Raw genomic sequence first — 20839 nt, forward strand, 5'->3', positions numbered from 1 at the left:
ACACAGCTACCTTAAGCTAATATTAAAGTTCATATGCTGATGACAATGCAACTCTAGCATTACTCTATACCACCAGCCCAGATAAGCATTCCCATGCTTACAACATGATACCTACTAAGGATTATAGAACACGGGTAATACAAATATACATACACAAATTATTAAACTATAACAGTTAATACGTAGGGACTAAGTTTTCAATAAAAATAACTTAGGACGCCACGGATTTAGCTCAGTGGTTTGGTGGCCTGCCTTGCAAGTGCAAGGACCTGAGTTCAATCCCCGGTACCAAAAAAAAAAAAAAAAAAAAAACTTAGAAAACAATAACAGGTTTTTTTTTTTAACCTGTATACAGGTTTGGTTAAAATCATTTGCAAATAGGGCCAGGAAGTGGTTCCACCACCTGCCTTGCAAGCTCAATGGCCCGAGTTTGATCCCCGGTGCCCCCCGAAAAATCTGCAAATGTCTTAAAGACCTTCATAATATAATATATTTAATATATAGATATCCTGAAAAAAATGATTATTTTCCTTTCCTTTTGTTTTACACCTGAGTTAACGGCCTTTTATCTCAATTCCGACAGTCTTCAACCAACCATCTTTTATACAGTTAAAAGGAAACAAATTGTTTTGATCAGGCTTAAAACACCAATATGCTGGTTTAACTATCTTACAGATCTGATGTTTTTGCACCAATAACTGTATATATAATTAATATCCTATTTTATCTAGTAATGTGTTCAACAGAAGTAAATGATTCTGAAAGCTAGTTATATCCAAACAGTAAAATTTTTGTAATGTAGATTAAATCTTTTATGAGTAGACCACACATACATCTCCCTTTTTACTCACGATGAGTATAATGCCTAGAGATCATTTCTCCTCTGTTAACTTAACTAACCACTACTAGACTATGCTATAAGCAGCTAATGTGTGCAGTCACTGAATGTCAGCAACCTGGCTATCTCTTACAACTGGCTTCAGACTAGTATATATTGTAAATTTGTGTATTTCTATATTCTTTCACGTAGCCTATTAGAGAATATAAAAGATATACAAGGTTCTTCAGTTTCAACTTGTCATGTTCAAAAATGACTCTCTGAGTCTTTCTCTTTAGTGTTATTATGTCAAAAAAAACTAGGGAGGACTTGGTAATTTAAAAAACAAAATTAGGGCTGCGTATTTAGCTCAGGTGTCTGCTACCTGCCTTGCCGGCTCAAGGACCTGAGTTCGATCCCTGGTACCAAAAAAAATTAAAATAAAATAAAAAGCAAAATTATAGTTAATAATACTTAAACATAAAAGATTAAGTTTTAAAGCCATACATTTTTAAAAAGAATAAATGGGTCTGTGAAGGATCTCCTAAGAGAAAAGTACAGATACTTAAAATTTCAGTGGCCCTTTTTTCATGGATTTGATGAGATGGAGTCGTCAGGGGGTAGAAGAAGGTTGAATATACCACGTTTTCCTGATTTTCTGGCAAAGAAAGTAACCAGACACATAGACATACACACAGACTCCCAAATAAATGTAGGATTAGTAACAAGCCATTAGATGCCATACAAAACCATTTTGGTTTTGAGTGACACTTGAAATTCCTAAAGATACTTACATCTGTTACATATGCCTCAGTAATTGGAGGACCCCGGATTGGGCTGAAGCGTTCTCCAATACTCCTCACCACAGTACTGAATACCCGGAGTAGTGCTGCCAGCTTCGGTAATGACACGGATGGAGGAGGAACATCCTCATCCACTGATTCCCCAGAAGCCACATGGCTGAGGTCCTACATGTGAATTCACAGTATTTTTCCTTAAGCAGTACATTGTTCACTTTTATAAAACCTCCCAAACCTTAAGACAACTAACTTTAGAACTCGATTTTTACCAGTTAAGAGGAACTGTAGCCTAAAAGAAAAATGCGACAATAAACATAAAAATGGGTTTTGATGTTTTAAAAGCCCACACAAAACCCAACATATTAGGAAAATGATCTCCTGCACCAATATAGATACGTACTCGAGAAAAATAAATTCTACTACATACTCATTACACGTAGGTATAATTAGAGGCTGAAATTTTTGCCATTCCTAAATATTTTTGGCTAAAATCTCGTTCTAGGTATTCTTTGACTGACTAAATTAAGAAAACAGGCACTCTATACCAATGCATATGAAAAGCAAAAGGAAGTGGCTTAAAAACTGTAAGACTTAACCTACAGATTTACACTTTAGTTGAGGAAATAAAATACACACTAAGAAAAGATTAGCCAGGGATAGTGGCACACACCCATAATCTCACGTACTAGGAAGGATTAGGCAGGAGAATTTCAAGTCCCAATTTCAAGGCAGCCTTGGCAAGTTGAGATTGCCTTAAAATAAAAACTATAAGGGCTAGCTAAGGGTGTAGCAGAGCGATAGAAAATTCCTAGGTTCTATTTCCAATAATGCCAAAAACAAAACAGGAAAAGGTCAGCCCAACAGACATCATCTTAGAACCCGTACATCTCTACAGACATGTAAGCATCAAGATAGTAACAGAATTAGATATATGACTACCAAAGGGCAAAATGTCTCTGTAAACTACAATGGGTCACTTCTGAAAGACAGATCATCTGTAAAGGTGAGCATATTAAAAAAGTAAGCAAAATATTTAAAATTAAAATATTGCAATGGTCTTTACAGTTTCTGCTTAAATGTCAGGTTGTCTGAATTCAATTAAAGTAAGTTGTATTTTTCTGTTGTTGCTATTGTTGTTTTTCCTTAACTTGTATTTTAAGAAATAATATTACTTTTACATACTCACCTCAGCATAAGCTTCCATATCTTCTAGAAACTGACCAAGAAGAGTGGTAGAAAACGCAAGGTCAGCCACCCAAAAAGGCTCCAAGCTCTGCAACCATCCTTGGAATCACAAGAAATTTGGAAAGAGTAGAATACATTTCCAAATTTTTAAATCTCCAAAATTTAACTTAAATGCTTAAATTGCCTATCCTAAAACATGCCCTATATCATGAAATTAGGACTATTAAACATATTGATCATGAGTAACCAATCTTTAATAGAAACTCCTGGGAAATTAAAATGTAAATCTCATGTCCTCACTTTTTAATCAGATTTAATATCTGTATTGTTGTCACTACACACAACTTAGACAAATGCTACTACCATCAGCCTGGTTTATTAACCCAGGTTCACATTAAGCCAACAAAGATGTGCATTCAATGTCACAGGAGAAATGAGACAGAACCATTCTCACTAGCAAATCCTATTTTGGAAAGATTATTGCACCAAATAAGGTAAAAGAAGGCTGACTTCAGCAGCATATGCCTGTATTTCCTTCTACTTAGAAAGTTGAGGAAAAGGACTACAGGTTTGAGGCCAGCCTGGGCAACTTATCAAGACCACGTCTCAAAAATAAGAGCTGGAGGGCTGGGGATTTCGCTCAGTGGTCCCGCACCTGCCTCGCAAGCACAAGGTCCCGAGTTCAATCATCAGTACCTGCCCCCAAAAAAAGAGCTGGAGGAAAACAGTTACGTATTTAAAAAAAAAAAAAAAGCTGAGGATATAGCTGAGCAGTAGGACACATGCCTGGGGCACTCACTCAGTTCAATTCCAGTATCACACATAACCTGCAACCAGCCAGTACATGCTATGAGTTCACCTAAATCCAAAATGATTAAATCTAAATACTTCCTTATCATTTATGACAACTTGACGAAGTATTTTTTTTTCTCCCTTAAATAATCAGAAAAATAAAACACACACAAAAAACATCACAGCATCTTCCATTCTAAATTTCAGAGTATCATTGTACTATCTTTTTTCACCAGTACATGCTACAAATGACTTCAGTACTAAATTGAGGGTGGGTTGACCAGGGATCGAACCTCAGGACCTGTGCTTGCAAGGCAGATGCGGTGCCACTGAGCTAAATCCCTAGCCCCAGTACTGAATTTCTGACAAATACAACATTACAATCTGTGCTTACCCTACCTACCTACTACAATCTATGTAATTCTCCTTTGAAATGATCAATTTAGCTAATAAGTGATGTTTACTTATAAAAAAATATATTTTCCTAAAGCAATTAACTTTCTTGGATTGTAACAGCTGTTCTTTGGTAGCCCAGCAAATTCTTTAAATGACTGACTGGTATATGCTTAAAAAACTTACCAGATACCTGCTGTGTGAGTGAAGGTTTCTGAGTATGATCTATGTGCCATCCCACTAATATATCAACCGTATCCTTAATAGAGACAAAAAGAGAGACGACCAGTCATTTTAAAAGTCTCAATGATATTCTACCTGCAGACCGTATTACACTAAAAGAGCCTAGAAAATTCATATTTGTTCTACCTGCTTAACTGCAGTAACTTAGGGGAAGGAGAATGCAGGAGAATAAAGAAAGGTACTGAGTTTATGACACTGATGAAGTATTTTATCTTCCTTAAGTATCTTAAAGTATTATCACAATGTCAGAAAGGAAAATATAGTTGGTATTTTTCATAAAAACAGTATTACTGCACCATTCAACACTGGACCTTCAATCATTGCTATGATATTCAAAGGGGCAGAGCACTGCTTTCTGATTCCCCAAATACATCTCTCTCTCTCTCTCTCTCACACACACACGCGCACCCACACACACACACACCATCGCCTTACACTATCAATGGAGAAGTAGCATGAGGAACTCACCCTAAAATTAGTGCTGAAGATATGAGGGTAACATCGAGCCACTAAAAGAATGCACTTAACACATTTGCAAAGTAATTCTGGTGTATCCACATTCTCAAGAATAGACTGCAGACTGGTCATTACAAGCTTAAAAACAAAAGTTACAAATTACACACTGTTAACAAAATAGGAAAAAAAAATTAAATCATGTTGTTTTCTAGATACTACATCTAAAACTGATTATAATACCAAAGTAAATATTGTTTTAGTTCAAAAAACTTGAAAACATTTCATTCCATTATGCTACTAGGTTGTAAACAGATACTGTCCTCTAACATCTATCAACATTATTCCTTTAATACTGATTAGTCTAAGTGATACACTTTTATGTTATTTGTTAAGTGCTCTTTGTTGCCCTGTGACTAAATATCAAATACAAAAAATAAGATGTGCCTCTGAGACTATTTTCTTTAAAATATCACAATTTTTTTCCTACTTAAAATGTAGATCAAACTTATGGAATGAATGTTTTAGAACAAAGTTGATATGCATCAAATCAGAGTAACTTATAAAGGATTAGACAGCAGCATACATAAATAACATGCAGTTCATGTTCCCACTATACATACACAGTCCACCAAAAAACATGTACACATACTTCAGCAGTTCCTGCACTAATTAATGTCTGGAAGCTAATGGCCATCATTTTGAGAACCTCTTGTAATTGTAGAAGACAAAGGTAATTTGTACTAATGTCATGGTGTCTCAATAAATTTAGTATTAAAATACTTATACAAGGGCTCCCCCCGCCCCGAAGTATAAACAGCCTCCCAAGTGCTGGGATTACAGGCATGCACCACTACTCCCGGATTATATATTCTTTAAATATAGGGTATAGCACTGAAGAAATATTTTGCAGCTGTTAAAACACCACTCTCCTTCCCCAAAGAAGAGGTTTTTAGGGAGAACCACGCCTGCTCCCGACCCAGCCACCATCGCTCAAGCGCCAGGAGGTAGGCCAGGCCCCGATCCAGATCCACCGCTGGAAGGAGAACCACGCCTGCTCCCAACCCAGCAGCCATCACTCAAGCGCCGGGAGATAGGCCGGGCCCTGATCCACCAGGGAGAACCACGCCTGCTTCCGACCCAGCCGCAATCGCTCAAGTGCCGGGAAGGTAGCCGCACGGGCACCCCTGAATCCCCATAAGCCCCCCCACCACACTCTCAGACCTCCTGACTGTGCCAGTCTTTGGACCCACTCTGCAAAGACAGAGGTGGTCATCAAGGGTATTTTTCTGAGTTCCCAACTTTGAACATCTTTAAAGAAAGGGTGGGGAAAACCTGTAATAGAACGTTGCGGAGTTCAACCATTCAGAAGGATGGGGAACTCAATCTTGGCCTTGCAGCCCGAGGTCAGTTAGCGTCATGGGGTTCAGCAATCAGCTAAGTGAGATCAGGGGTCTTGCATCATCGCTCTGTCTGAGCCATTAAATGGTTAATATACTATATTGAAAAGTTTGTTCACTGCAGACATGTTCTAGACTGCTTCTTGATTTCAATTTAATTCAAATGATTTAAGGGTGATAGACTAGTGACTACCACAGGTGGTCAGTGTCCAAGTTGTGCTTGATCTCAATGTGTTGCTGATTGTATCAGTTGGGGTAAAGCATTGCGGTTGATTTGATGAGCTGTTTTCTCTGATGTTATGAAGATGAGAATGGCAACTATATCAGGAAGATTTGGGTGATAATCCAGAGATTAAACCAAGGACAGTACGACAACAAAAATTAAAATGAGAAAACACTTAAGCAAGACACAAGGACAGACTTCCAGTTCACCAATGGCAAACAGTAGGGCAAATGAGGATGAAAAGGCCAATAGTGAAACACCAGGACACCCTGAACTCAAAGCACAGGACGTAACAAAACAGATCAATCAGGCTCTAGAAAAATTCAAAACACAAATAATTTCCCAGATAACCATAGAGACAGTGAGCAAAATGGAAGTCGTGATTCGAGACTCTAGAGCAGAAACTGACAGAAAAATAGATGAGCTCAGGACCATGATAGAAGCCATGAAGGCCCAGCATAAGAAAGAAATGGAAAAAATAAATGCCCAACATAGGAAAGAAATGGAATCCATAAAACAGATTCAAACAGATATCCAGGAGATTAAACACTCCAATGAAAGTGTACACAACAGAATAAAAGAATGCGAAGATAGGCTCTCAGATATAGAAGATAAGATTGCAGTCAGTGACCATGAAAAGAGAGGTCTCTTAAAAACAGTAAGAGATCATGAGAAATCGATCCAACAACTCCTAGATGATGCAAAGAAGAATAACATAAGACTGATAGGAATACATGAAGTAGCAGGAGAAAATACAAATGACTTAAAAAAGCTGTTTGCAGAATTAATGACAGAAAACTTCCCAAACAGAGGGGAAGAATTTGACATTCAGATAACTGAGGCATATAGGACCCCAACTAGCTACAATCAAAAAAAATCTACACCTAGACATATAATAATCAAGATCCCAGAAACCCAACAGAAGAACAAAATACTACAAGCAGTAAGAGAAAAGAAACAAATCACATACAAAGGAAAGCCCATCAGAATCACAGCAGACTTTTCAACACAAACCCTTGGGGCAAGGAGAGCCTGGAATGAGATATTTCAAGTACTAAAAGAGAACAACCTCCAACCTAGACTGATGTATCCAGCAAAACTCTCTTTCAAAATGGATGGGGAAATAAGACACTTCCACGACAAAGAACACCTGAGAAACTACATGAATACCAAACCAGCACTACAAGCAATTCTAAACAAGATCCTAGAAAAAGACAATGAAGGCAACAACACCATGAGGCCCAACAGAGCAAATCAAATAGGCAAGGCAAGAAATTAAAAGGAGAAGGTGAAAAAGTAAAAAGAGTCAACAAAAGGCCAATAACATGTCAATAATAAGTCAGTACATATCAGTTATAACCAGCAATGTCAATGGCCTCAACTCACCAATCAAGAGAAATAGACTGGCAAAATGGAATAAGAAGCAAAATCCAACAATATGTTGTATACAAGAAACACACCTAGTGCAAAAAGAAGCCCATAGACTGAAAGTGAAAAGATAGAAAACAATTCTCCATGTGACAGGAGCCCAGAAAAAAACAGGGGTAGCAATCTTATTTGCAGACAAAGTAAATTTCAAACCAAAACTGAATCTAGTATTATTGATGTAGGACAGTACTGTATCATACCTCTATGAATGTAAAATATCTAGTACCTGCTTTATGATACATAGTAGGGACCGTGCTTTATCAGAGCTACATTTAATGATATTACTCTAGAATGTTCTCTTTCCAGATGATGATTAAGAGGCTAATAGAAAAAATGGTGCCAGGTACCACAACAGCAACAGAACTTTGCTGTTGTCTGGATATTATTCTTTTCTTTGTTTTTTTTTTTTTTTTTAAATGGAATGTGCTGAATGTCTATAATTTTGTTCAGATGACTGCAGAACCTGGAAAAGCTGTTGCTGCTATCGATGCATAACATACTATTATTAGTATGTATATATATATACACACACACACACACACACACACACATATATATATATAAATTGAATTTTGGGAAACTTTAACGGTGCTGCCAACTTTGGAAAAAGTCATTCCAATTTACTGTGTTGACTTGGCATTGTACAGAAATGGACAACCATATTGGTCTAGAAATGTTAATTTATTTCTTTTTTTTTTTTCCATGTGTACAGGTGTAATACATCGTACTAAATATGCAAGGTCATATCTACGTGGGTTTGAGTATAGAAACTACTAAAGTATTCTCTAAATAATGAAAAAAGAATAAGATAAGACTATAAGAGCGAGAAGCAATTTAAATATGTTCAGGGGCCATTTTCATCTCCAGAATTAAGGATTATTTTGATGTTACATCATTGCCTTTTCTCTTTTACTTTCCTTTTTAGTTTTATTTTAGGATTCCCTATTTTTAATGTTCATACAGAGATTTCTTTAACTGAAATACCGAATAGTTTCTTTGGTGTGAAAAACTATAATAGTACACAGGATCCTAATGAGATAATTAATAATGTGAAATAGGAAGTAAAGGGCTAAAGGTGTAGGGAAAGTGGGAAGGGTGGGGGAAAGGTAATAAGGGAGAGGAAAAAAATATGAGAAACTGAAAAAATGGAAATAAGTGTTTGTAAATGGGGAGGGGAGGAGGGGGTAAAGGGAGCACAGGGACAAGGGGAAAAATGACAATCAAGACCTATTATGTAAAGGTACAGAATCCCAATGATGAATGTAACTGTATTGTATACCTAGATTGTACCAATAACCTCAATAAAAAAGAAAAGAAAAAAAGAGTTTTTTTAAAAAAAATAAGAATGTTAGAAATATAAGAAATGCTTAAGTTGGATCCCCAATATTGGGGGAGTGGGGGGAATATATACATATATATATGAAAAATGCTAGAACTAGAAAACCACCATTTTGCAATAGACAACGTTGTAATCTATACCCACACAGAGTATCAACTGATACTAAAATTTTTCTGTGAAATATTACTGAAAACCATCCCTGAACTCTGAGAGAAGCTGAGGCAGTAGGATCACAATTTGGGCCCAGCCTGGGCAACCTGGTAAGACCTTGCCTCAAAAAGTTAAAAAATGGGCTGATATAATTCAGTGCAAAGGTTCTGAATTCAATCTGCAGTACCACAAAACAAAACCAATTTCAAAAGATCCTGAGGTATATCCTAATCACATTACTAATTTCAAAGGTAGAAAATCTAAGCCTTTAAAAATGGGAAGCTATAGAGATAATTCCTTCAACACAGTGATCAAACACTGGCTGCTGGAGACAATTTGCTATTATGCAGCACCTGCTGGTGTGGGACTATATTAGGAATGAACCTATGAGTACTTGGGCCCAAAATGTTTCAACTGACTCTAGTCAGTAAGAAACAATACGACAAACCCAGAAAGTAGAGCTTACCACAAAATAACGACTACAAAAAAAAGGGTAGAGAGCTATTCTAAATTAAGAGATAGATTAAAATGCTACAACACCGAAGATAATGTTTGAATTTCAATGATCTGAAGCCTGAGAGATTTAAAAGTCATGTTACAATTACAAAAATTTTAATATGGAATAATACACACACACACACACACACACACACACACACATTCATTTTCTTGGGTCTGATTATAATATTTTTGTTACATAACAGCATATCCTTGAGAGATGCAGTATTATGCGGTAAATTATCATGATGGGTATAATTTCTCTTCAAATGGCTCAAGCTAAAAAAGTGTACTATGGAAGACAAACCACTGTAGCAAAATGTTCCTTCCATCAGTGGTTTGGCGCCATGGCTCAGTGGTAGCACACTTACAAGGCCCTGGCTTCAATGTATAGCACCCCTTACACTTCCCCCTCAAACACAGTTAATATATGATAAATACATGTGAAAAATAAATAGATATTATTATACTGGTCTGTACATTTTCCCGTGGATTTGAAATTTTTCAGAGTAGGAACTGTTCACACCAGGAGAGGTGTATACCTATAATCCCAACACGTATGGAGCAGAGGCAGTACAAGCACAAGTTTGAATCCCACCTGGGCAATTTAGCAAGACCCTGTCTCAAAATAAAAAACAAAAAGGGACTAGAGATGCAGGCTCAGAGATAGAGTGCCCCTGGGTTCAATCCTCAATACCACAAAAACAAAATAAAAGAAATGTTCATAATAATATGAAACTATACGCAAAATTAGCCCTACATAGCCAATCATGATGGCACACACATATACTCCCAGCACTCAGGAAGCTAAGGCAGGAGGACCACTTGAAGTTCAAGTCTACCCTAAACTATATACATTTATATATAATGAGATCCTATCTAGGAAAAAAAAATGAAAGAAAAAATAAAAGCTCAACTTGATGTTATGCTGTTTCACTTTAAGTCATTTCCTGAAACTTTCTTAAAATTTTTCTAAGAACCTCTATAATTAGGAGCATATACATTTTCCAAAGTGGAAAATTCACTGCAAGATACATCTTTTGTAAATGGGAGAGGGACCAAGAGATAGTGAGAGAAGGAGGAGAGGGGAAGGGGCCATAAAAATAATTAAGATGTGTTAAATACATGTACCACCCCGCACAATGAATGTCACGTACTGCAAATATGTGCTAATTAAAATTTTTTTAAATAGCAGAATCATTCCTTATAGTTTAATAAAATGCTAAATGGCATCCTAATGTTTAAAAACATTACCTCAAGATTTCACTTGAAATCTTACTAAACTGGAAATGAGCTTCTCAATACATTAAAAAAAAAAGTGAAGATTAAATAAACCTGGTATTCATTTATATATAGTTTTTGCATCACTTGAATTAAAAAAAAAAAAAAGAATTTTTGACATAATGCCAAACCTAAAGACTTAGAAACTGAGTTGCAGTATTTAGCTTTTGTGTCCCTCAAAGTATGTGAAAGCCCCCTCCTGCCCATCTCTCCTAGGAGTTCTATTTTCAAATCAACAAATCACTCTAATACTAAGCAATTTCAAAGGGAAGCTTCTGGAAAGTGAGAACAAAAATATTTTTAAGCTAACTTATACCTATCTTTATTATGTACTCTTTATTCACACTCAAAAAGAAGACCTTTATTTATATATTTACTTCCAGTAGACAATCGCTAAATCACCCCATCCTAAATTTTCTTTCCTCAAGCTTTTCCTCCAAGAACATGTTAAGGACAATTTTCCCAAGTATAACATCAGTTTTCCCCCACATCTTACCTGCATTACAGATGAAAAGGCTTTCTTTTCTCCTACAGTCTCTAGTGCTTTGTAGGTGGCACATAAGTAGAGCAGTTTAACTTCATCTTTTGCAGATGAGCTAAATTTGCTAAAAATCCATTTGAAGATCTTCTCAGCCTCGTAGCTCAGAGAAGCACAAAGAAGGCCAAGACAGCAAGCTCCTTCCTGTCTCAACTCCTGAAGCAATTTGCTACTGTGTTTATTTAATGCAAATGAAAAAACACACATAACAGGCATAGCTTTCAAAGATGACAAGAATGACACATCCTACAAAGAATGTCTTAGATGTTATTTTTAAATTTTCATGATTGTTAAATTTTGAATTACATAAAATATTGAAATTTTACACTCTTCAGTACTTTATTTTCTATCCTACAATGCTCAAAACTACCTCTGCAAGGTATCAGATTAAAAAAAAAAATTATTATTAACAAACAATAAGCAAAGGTTCAGAAATGTTAAAATCCAGGCTAAAAATTCCACTTCAAACTAAATGATTCATAGAAAAGGGAAGAAAAAAATAGATAAAATAAGGTAGATAACTACATTCCATATAGTATTCAAAATCTAGGGCTGGGGATTTAGCTCAGCAGCACAGCACCTGCCTTGCAAGCACAAGGTCCTGAGTTTAATCCCTGGTACTGTGGGGAATAAAAATTCAAGATCTAAGTATTTAAAAATAGAAAATGGCAATAAATACATAAATAAACTTAAAAGATTAACAGCATTAAGTATATCAAGTAACTATATAAAATAAAACCATCAAACAGGAGTAAGATTTCTAACCTGCTGAGTTTCGCATGCTTTCCAACACTGCAATTTTTTAGGAATCACTCTGTACACATCTGAGAGCCCCAGAGATCATTTAAACCCACTCTTGCTCAAAAGAAGCTCCCTTTCACCTCCACTCTAAGCAATTTTTAAAATTCCCTAGTTTTTTAACTGCATTCATTTGTGCCTTCATCAAGAGTTTGTGTTGTTCCACAAATCATGTTCAGTTACTTAGATTGGCACATTAAAAAAAAAGAAAAAAGAAAAGTATTCCCTATCAAGTAGATTCCATTTGTATTCAACAGTAATTAATGTATACATAACAAAGATTAAAGGGACATGAGGACTTAGTAAAGTATCAAATATATTTATAAGCAAAGTGTATATCACTTGTATAACTTTGTCGTTTAAATCCATTATAACTTACCTTTCATTAAGCACATCATGTACAGCAGTCAAGATATTATCCAACTGTTTAACTAGTACCTTTAAAAGAAGCATTTATAAAAAACATTAATTCTTAGCTTTAAAGAATAACACTGTTTACTTTTCTTCCTCTCTAAATTGTAATTAAACAGCATCTTAGTTTATTCTCAGTCACCAATCAGCATTATGAGAAATGCCATGTTTTTCTTCACACTAAGAAAAATTTATCCACAGGAAACATAGAATGGTAATCATCAATGAAAAATTAGCTCAAAACTTAATTTATTTGAAATATACTTTAAAATGATTTGATAGATGGAGGAATAGATAGAGATACAATAAAGTAGTAATATGGTAAACCGTCAATGACAAAATTTAGGTGCAGACATATGAGGTTCACTGCAAAATTTTCAACCTGCTATACATTTAAAATTTTTTAAATAATAAAATTTGAGGACAGGAGGCGTTTACTTTGAACCAAAAGTCATTTGCCTCACTGTACCACTCTTTTTGATTTTCAACTATCCAGTATTAAGTTCTTAATTTAACATTAGGAGAAATTACTTAAAATATAGCAATTTTCCTACCATTATCTTAGCCTTGGCAGCCAAACCAAACTTAAGAACAGAATATGTACTTTATATCTCCCAATTTATGTATTTTTGAAGAGATGATTCTGTTTTCTAACACCAAAAGAAAAATTCTGAGGACAGCAGAATTATCCATGAGATAAAATATGCTAAAAATTAAAAGCACTTTACTACATAAGATATGAATGTGGATCTAATAATAGGTAAATAAATTATACACAGTGGGCACTGAGTTTTAGAGCTCTGAAATATAGGCCCAATAAGTGGAATAACTTCTATTTTTTTCCTTAGAAGCAACTTTTCCCTTCTTAAACCACTCCAGATAATTTCAGTTTATTATGTATAAAAACAAATATTTTCAACAACTCTATACATATTGTACTCACCAGCTTACTTTCTGGTTGCTGAATAAATTCTTTCAACTGCTTTACAGTAGCCAGTCTTCGGTCTCTGTCGTCTTCCCGGGTGATCCTCCGAAGAAGATTCAACAGTCGAGACTCATCAGAGTAAGACATCGATCGTTCTGTGAATATAAACATTTTGTTGCCTGGTGAATATAAATAAGCACAGAAAGATGATAGCCCAAACATTTTTAAGTACACTGAAAATCACAGTTCATCGGACAATGAATACAGTTCCTGTTACTTCTCTGTTCATCTATATACACCAAGGGCCTAACAGAGTAACTGACCCTAACCTTATAGGCACTCAAAAAAGACTTCCTGATGGAAAGAATGAAATCCTAAGCAAACTGGACATCTCTAAAGGTCCATTTGAGAGAAGAAAAAAGCAAAGGTTAGAAACCATTTTCTTCAGGTCCATTCCAAGCTGATTCTCAACATCTAGGTAAAGAGGACCGGCAGTCAGGTGAGATAAGTGCATGCTTGTAGTCTCAGCTACAAAGGACACTATGTTAAGTGGGACAATCGTTTGAGTCCACAAGTTCAAGACCTCTCTGGTAAGAGCAAAACCCATTTCAAAAAGCAAAAACAGGAGTCAGGGGATTTAGCTCAGAGGTTCCGCCACCTGCCTTGCAAGCACAAGGTCCAGTGTTTGACCCTGGAACCAAAACAACAAAAACAAAAACTAGAAAAGACAATGGGTATAGATACATTATTTGTATGGATGAAATTTCAATCAGATACAAATAAACTATATGCTTCTAGTTCTCAGCTAAGTATCCCGCTGCAGGGGAGCCTCTTGTTCAATTACCACCACCTTTCTAGGACAAAATTTTAGTGACCACACATTCAGTTCCACAAATATGTCATTTGCCACACGCAAAGTATACTACCACAAGAAAGCGAGAACCTTTCTTTTTTTCATTACAAGAAGCACAGATGTTCAAACAATGCTAGACACTATTAATATAATAAAAATGCATATAAGGACTAAATTGTTAAATTTTTTTAAGCAATGCTATTTACCATGACTAGCCAAAAATACATGAACAACAAATACAACAAAGCATATATGACAATTTCATTTTTAAGGCATTGCAAAAAAAAAACAAAAAAAAAACTGGTAACTGTGAGGCTCAATGGCGTACACCTATAATCCTAGCTACTCGGGAATGAGGCAGGAGAATCATACATTTGAAACCAATGTGAAGTTACACAGTTCCTTAGTAGAACCCTGCCTCAACATTTTGAAAAAGGGCTGGAGATGTAAGCCCTAAGTTCAATCCCCTACAGAAAAGGAAAAAACAAAACAAAAAAAACTGATGACAAAACAAACATCTATGGGAAGGAACAGAAGCTAAAAATCTCTGGCCCATGGAATATTTTGGGAGGTATGGACATCAAAAAATGTCACTATACTATGAGCTAAGGAGTCTCTGCTCTGTTTATGATTCTGCCACTGCCTTACTGTGAGCCAGTAAGAAAGAGGAACTGGACTAAATTAGCTTTAGAGTCACTTTCTAGATTCTAGAATATAGTAATTCTAAAGCTACAAATCACTCTATTAAGACACAGCACAGGCTTTTACTTAGTCCACTTCTAAAATCTTAGCAAAAAGAAATCAGTTTTTTAAAAGCCATATCCAGCCAGGCATGGTGGCGCACACCTGTAATCCCAGCACTCGGGAGGCTGAGGCAAGAGCATCGCTGTGAGTTCGAGACCAGCCTGGACTACATAGTGAGTTCCAGGTCAGTCTCAACTACATAGTGAGACCCTGTCTCAAAAAACCAAAACCAACAAACAAATAAAATAAAAGTCATATCCAAAAGGGATAAAAGATTTAGTTCAGTGGTGCCACGGCTGCCTCACAAAGTGCAAGGTCCTGATCCACCAAAAAAGCTATGTGTACAAAGATGTTCTCCAAGACACACAATAAACACATGAGGGAGACGATCACAACTATACACACAACGAAGCATATAAATCAAAATCTTAATTTCATACTCAGCTTTACTAAGAAAATTAATTTTGACTAATCTTGAATTTTCAAGGCACTTTACATACACAGTAGCACTTGTGTTATAAGGGAGACAGTGATAGGGGTACATATAACTATAGAAAAGTCCCACTGTATATAAAGGATTTGCTGTGTACACTACACAAGTATTCATAGTAAGTGCGGAAGCCCTTTAAGATCTTATAATCTTCTAAAGCTTTCTTGTGGGAAAGAGTTCACAGAAAAAGATGTCAACTTTTACGTGCATATTTTACAATGAAAACTAATTACTCGTGCCTGTGCGAGGCATTATTAAGAAATAAGGTGTTCAGAGTAAGAGGGGATACAGGTCCTAAAAGAAGACAGAGACTGTGGAAGCATATGTGGTTGGTTCCAAGTTTTCCCAGCCTTACCCTGTGATTTCCTCATGTCTTTGGTGGCTAACACACGACTGCCATGCTGAACACTGGTGAACTCAGGGCTGGTCACATTGTTAACTCTCAGCTCTTGCCCCAACGACTTCCGACCATAAGTATTTTCCCCAGATCCTCCATTGACACTGTAGCCACCTAAAAACAAAAATATTTACATTATTTTATTAGAGTTCTTGGAAGTTCAGAATCTTATTACCCATCCACAACAAAACCAGCCTGTTTCTCTCACCTTTTTTTTTGTATTTCCCGCCTTGAAATAATTTTGATTCCTCCATTGAAATATGAGAAATGAAAACTAAATTAAGTTAGATTTTGAACTCTGGTTAAAACTTAAGACTGTTTAAAAGTCTAGAGGAGTCCGGGCGTGGTGGCACATGCCTGTAATTCCAGCACTCAGGAGGCTAAGGCAGGAGGATCTCTGTGAGTTCGAGACCAGCCTGGGCTACATAGTAAGCTCCAGGGCAGTCTCAACTACATAGTGAGACGCTGTCTCAAAAAAAAAAAAAAAAAAAAAAAAGTCTCGAGGAGACAGTAGTCTGAAGGAACTTCAGCTCGGTGATATCACACATTTTCAGCAAATATGCAATACATGCAAATATTTTATGCATCAAAAAATAACAGTGGGCAAACTTAGGAAGTATTCAGAAATAACTTCATTTGTTACCTATATTTTAAATGTTAGAAGACAGAAACAGCTGGGGAAAAGAAGAAAGAAAAGGGGAACAGGTAGGTTAAAAAACATGCCTCCAGCATTAAAAAAAAAACAAAATCAGGGGCTGGGGATTTAGCTTAGCGGTTCGGTGGCCTGTCTTGCAAGCGCAAGGACCCGAGTTCAAGCCCCAGTACCCAAAAAAAAAAAAAAAAAAAAATCACACACACATACCCTTTTCGTCATTCTGTATGTCAGCATGGACTCTGGTATCATCATGTCTTTGCCGAGACACCACAGCTGAATTTGAAGGTTGCAGTCCATAAGAAGAACCACCCCTATCTCTAGATGAAGAGTATTTTAAATTATCTGGTTCGGCTGATGCACTGTCAGTTCTGTAAAGAGAGAAAAGCATAGGACCAGAACTTTAAACAAATATTTTAATAATAGCCAAAATCTTAAATCTTTCTTTTATACAAGCCTCTTTCTTCTCCCTACTTTTTAGATTCAATCATGACCATTGTCTAATAAGTCATCTTTCAACCAGGAAGAGACTGTCAATAGATGAACTGTCAGCTGCTTAAGAGTCTTTTCTATTCTAAAGATTCACTGAGAAATATAAATAACTACAAGGATTGCAGTGACCAACTCACCCAACTTTGCTCACAACTTTACTGGTTTTGTCACTGTAAGTCTCCTGGATCCACGCAAAATGGGACAGTTGGTCGTTCTGTTCCCAAGATTCTCTTCCCATGTTGGTATTTTTAAAAGTATTACTTCCTACTAAACTTTCCCTCCACCAGAGGGCTAAGGAGTTAATATCAGCCTTGCTAGTCATAAAAATAAACGATATTGGCACCATGTAAGGCAGGAGCATTATGTTACCAAAGTATTTTAAAAGTATTGCCCTATGGCAATGTGCCCTAACCTCTTAATCAAATCCTTACTTTAATTATTTATTGGGAAAACAAAGAATATTTGAAAGCATACTCAATAATATATAAAGAATACAGTAGCTGTAGAACTATTTATGCACTGTAATACTGAAGACCTCACTGAAGATAAAAGAGTATTAATTGAAACTACAAAATGAGGAAACAGTGTTATGAAAATAAGGTATCAGAAACCCAATAAAACCGAATCTCAAGTCTGTGATCCAGTTTATTTAAGTACTGTTTAGAATAATACCTGATACCTAGATATTAACAAGTAGTAGTCCAGGGTAAAATCAGCATCCTAATCCAATTATCAGCTCTTACCTATTCTATTACTAACATTCTCATCAGTAAAATAGAGAACCAAGCTACAAAATTTCTCATGAGTACTATTCTTCCAAACATCAATCATAAACTGTTAAGAAAAAAACAAAATATTCTACTGTAGTACTTGAAAAATGTAAATCAGTTGCTCTCCTGATTTTCTCCTGAAAATAACAGCATTATTAAAAATCACTACTGTATGTATTGAGAACATCTGAGCCCACCATCATTTTGGAGTTTAGGACACCGGCAAAGGCAAAAACTAACTTATTCAACTCTAACCTAGTCCTCAAATTTCATGTCCCTCACCATGTGTAGAAACAACAGCACTACTTGTACAATTATTTACTTTAGAATTTATTGCCTCTTATCTGCCCCATTCACAAAAATACTAAACATGAAATTTTGCATAGGCTCCATCACTTGGATACCTTGACCTATACTTAATGCAGTCACTGAGAGGTGTTTCATTTTTTATTTTGGGGGGTTGGTTGGGGGGCTTGAGACAGGGTCTCACTATGTAGTTCAGGCTGGCCTCCAACCATCCACAGCCTCCCCGCTCAGTCTCCCACGTGCTGGGATTACAGGCACCCACCACTACACCCTACCTCAACCACTGTTAATATAGAATGCACACAACAGGTCCAATTATACTTGGATTCTTAATTAGCACAAGCCTAAAGCCCATTTCTAAAGGCTCTGAATCTGAAACTTGTCAAAAGTCCAAACCTAATATGCCACAATATATATGTAAGGCTCTTTTTTACTTGTTCATAGACAAAGATAAGTACTCCCTAACACTTGGGAAAATAAAATCTTTGGAATTGCAAGGAAAAAATATGAAGCTATTTTCTAAGTATAATGTCAGTATGCATAATCATAATAATAATAAATAATAAAGTTAATAAGAACTTTAAAAAACTAATGGAAAAACATTCCTCACATACCTAAAAGTAACATATTACATGTGCACCTATAATAAATTATAGAACATCACTTTCTGAAAAGCACTGAAGAAAAGGAGACCCAATGATCTCTGAAAAGTTTTGAACTTGTCTATATAAATGGTACCTAACACAATTTGGAAACATAACCTATTAGAAAATGATGGAATAAAAAGATGATTAATTTTGAAATATAAACATAGCTGTCTACTAGTATGTAAACATGTCTTCATTTCCTGTTTTCATTATGTTTACCTAGCTTATACACTATCCTTACTCTTAAGAGTTAAATATTTGTATCATTTTCTGGTGACACAGTAGTAACATAAGGCAACAGAGAATACAGGTTAAAAAAAGACATGGGCTCAAATCCCAGCTCCAGCACTGAAAAAGTACATGTGCTTTTGCACCAATTATTTAATCTCCAGGCCATGATTGGCTCTTACATAAAACGGGAATACTTCCTAACATGTTAAGGTTGTTGTGAGGCTGAAATAAGGTAATGAATTCTTAAGAAATACTTGGCTTGCAGGATACATAAGAGTTGGTAAAGCCATAAAACAAAATAAATTCAAGGACAAATTTCCAACAATGAATGTCATTATATTGTATACATTAAATGTACCTATAAAATTAATAAAAGTTTAAAAATGAAATAAATTCAAGGGTTATAACGTAACAGAAAATTAATGTACAAGCAGCTCATAAGGATATCAATACAATCAAGGTTTAATACTCGATATATAGCAGTTCATTTTAAATTTCACTAAAGAAATTAGGCAATTTATTGCTATCAACAAATTCCTAAGATGCATTTGATTTCAAATTAAACTTATAAAACCAGGAGCAACTTTCAAATTTGTTACAAATACAGGTTTTTAAATCCCGTGAAAGCCCAAAGAATTAGGGCTTTCAAAATATTCACCTGGATAGAACTGCAATCTTAGAAATGCCATAAAATTTCCTAGCTGCCAGTTTCTTTTATTATAGATCAATCCAAACATTTAAAACCAGAGTTAGGGCTCTAAGTATTCTGAACCCAAAATCACAAAATGGCTCAGCTTTTATAGGAAATCTTTATTTTTTTAATATCTAGACTGTTCAGGTCTCAAATACTATCAACGTTAGGCTGTTAGCACCAAGATCATTCCAGTCCAATAAATAGGAAACTGTTCAAGAATGAAAATGAGGATTTAAAATGAGGCAATCAAAGGCACAAAATAGAAAATGCAGATTTGAACTCCAAGAGGCAGGCATAAATGTTAGGCTAGTTAGAAGGGCTGAAAAAGCTATAATCTGCTAGAATTAAGTGTCTCAATTTAGTGGGTGAAAAAATGTATCTGTTAAGGCTAAGAATCCTAGCAAGGATCCAAAAATACCTCCACAGCCCCTTTAATACTCTAAAAATATTATGGAACGAAAAAAAAAAAAAAAGAAGAAATGCATAAATTTCCCCAAGTGATCAAAATGAAGTTAAAGCCTGATGTACATGCCATATGAGAGGTAAGTTTCTAAAGCTCATACCTCAAAAATCGCATACTGTATAATATGGAGCCTTTGTGATGTTTTGCATCAAGTCAATCTGTAAGACAGCAGTTACAATATTAGTGAAGACAGTGGGTTAAAACATTTGTTGTTCAAACATGAAGCAAATATCATTCATGGGTTAGGTGCTTTTAGCTGAACTAGGACCCCCCCTTGGGTCCATATGCTGAAGCAAAAATTGAGATGAAAAGTTACTCTGTGCCTTAGAGGATGAAGAACCTTAAGGTGGCAACAGAAAAAAAATTTGATGCATAAAAGAATTTAAATGTTAATTATAACATACAAAACACATGCAAATATAATCA

The 20839-nt window shown here is 35.7% G+C and overlaps 1 protein-coding gene across 1 annotated transcript in view; it reads right to left on the minus strand.

Annotated features, from left to right (window-relative positions):
* Nucleotides 1-20601, minus strand: part of Smg1 (SMG1 nonsense mediated mRNA decay associated PI3K related kinase) — a 78717-nt gene extending 58116 nt beyond the window's left edge. The window contains exons 1-10 of the mRNA XM_010610757.2: nt 20514-20601; nt 17021-17181; nt 16117-16272; nt 13693-13829; nt 12718-12776; nt 11499-11712; nt 4699-4824; nt 4174-4246; nt 2804-2901; nt 1612-1785 (exon numbers count right to left, since the gene is read on the minus strand). Of these exons, the coding sequence (XP_010609059.1) occupies nt 1612-1785; nt 2804-2901; nt 4174-4246; nt 4699-4824; nt 11499-11712; nt 12718-12776; nt 13693-13829; nt 16117-16272; nt 17021-17181; nt 20514-20527 (1212 nt within the window). The 5' untranslated portion in view covers nt 20528-20601. The remainder of the gene's footprint in view (nt 1-1611; nt 1786-2803; nt 2902-4173; nt 4247-4698; nt 4825-11498; nt 11713-12717; nt 12777-13692; nt 13830-16116; nt 16273-17020; nt 17182-20513) is intronic.
* Nucleotides 20602-20839: the final 238 nt, after the last annotated feature.

Source organism: Fukomys damarensis, unplaced genomic scaffold, assembly GCF_012274545.1.
Source record: "Fukomys damarensis isolate Sample0158 unplaced genomic scaffold, DMR_v1.0_HiC HiC_scaffold_34, whole genome shotgun sequence".
NCBI classification, from domain to species: domain Eukaryota; kingdom Metazoa; phylum Chordata; class Mammalia; order Rodentia; family Bathyergidae; genus Fukomys; species Fukomys damarensis.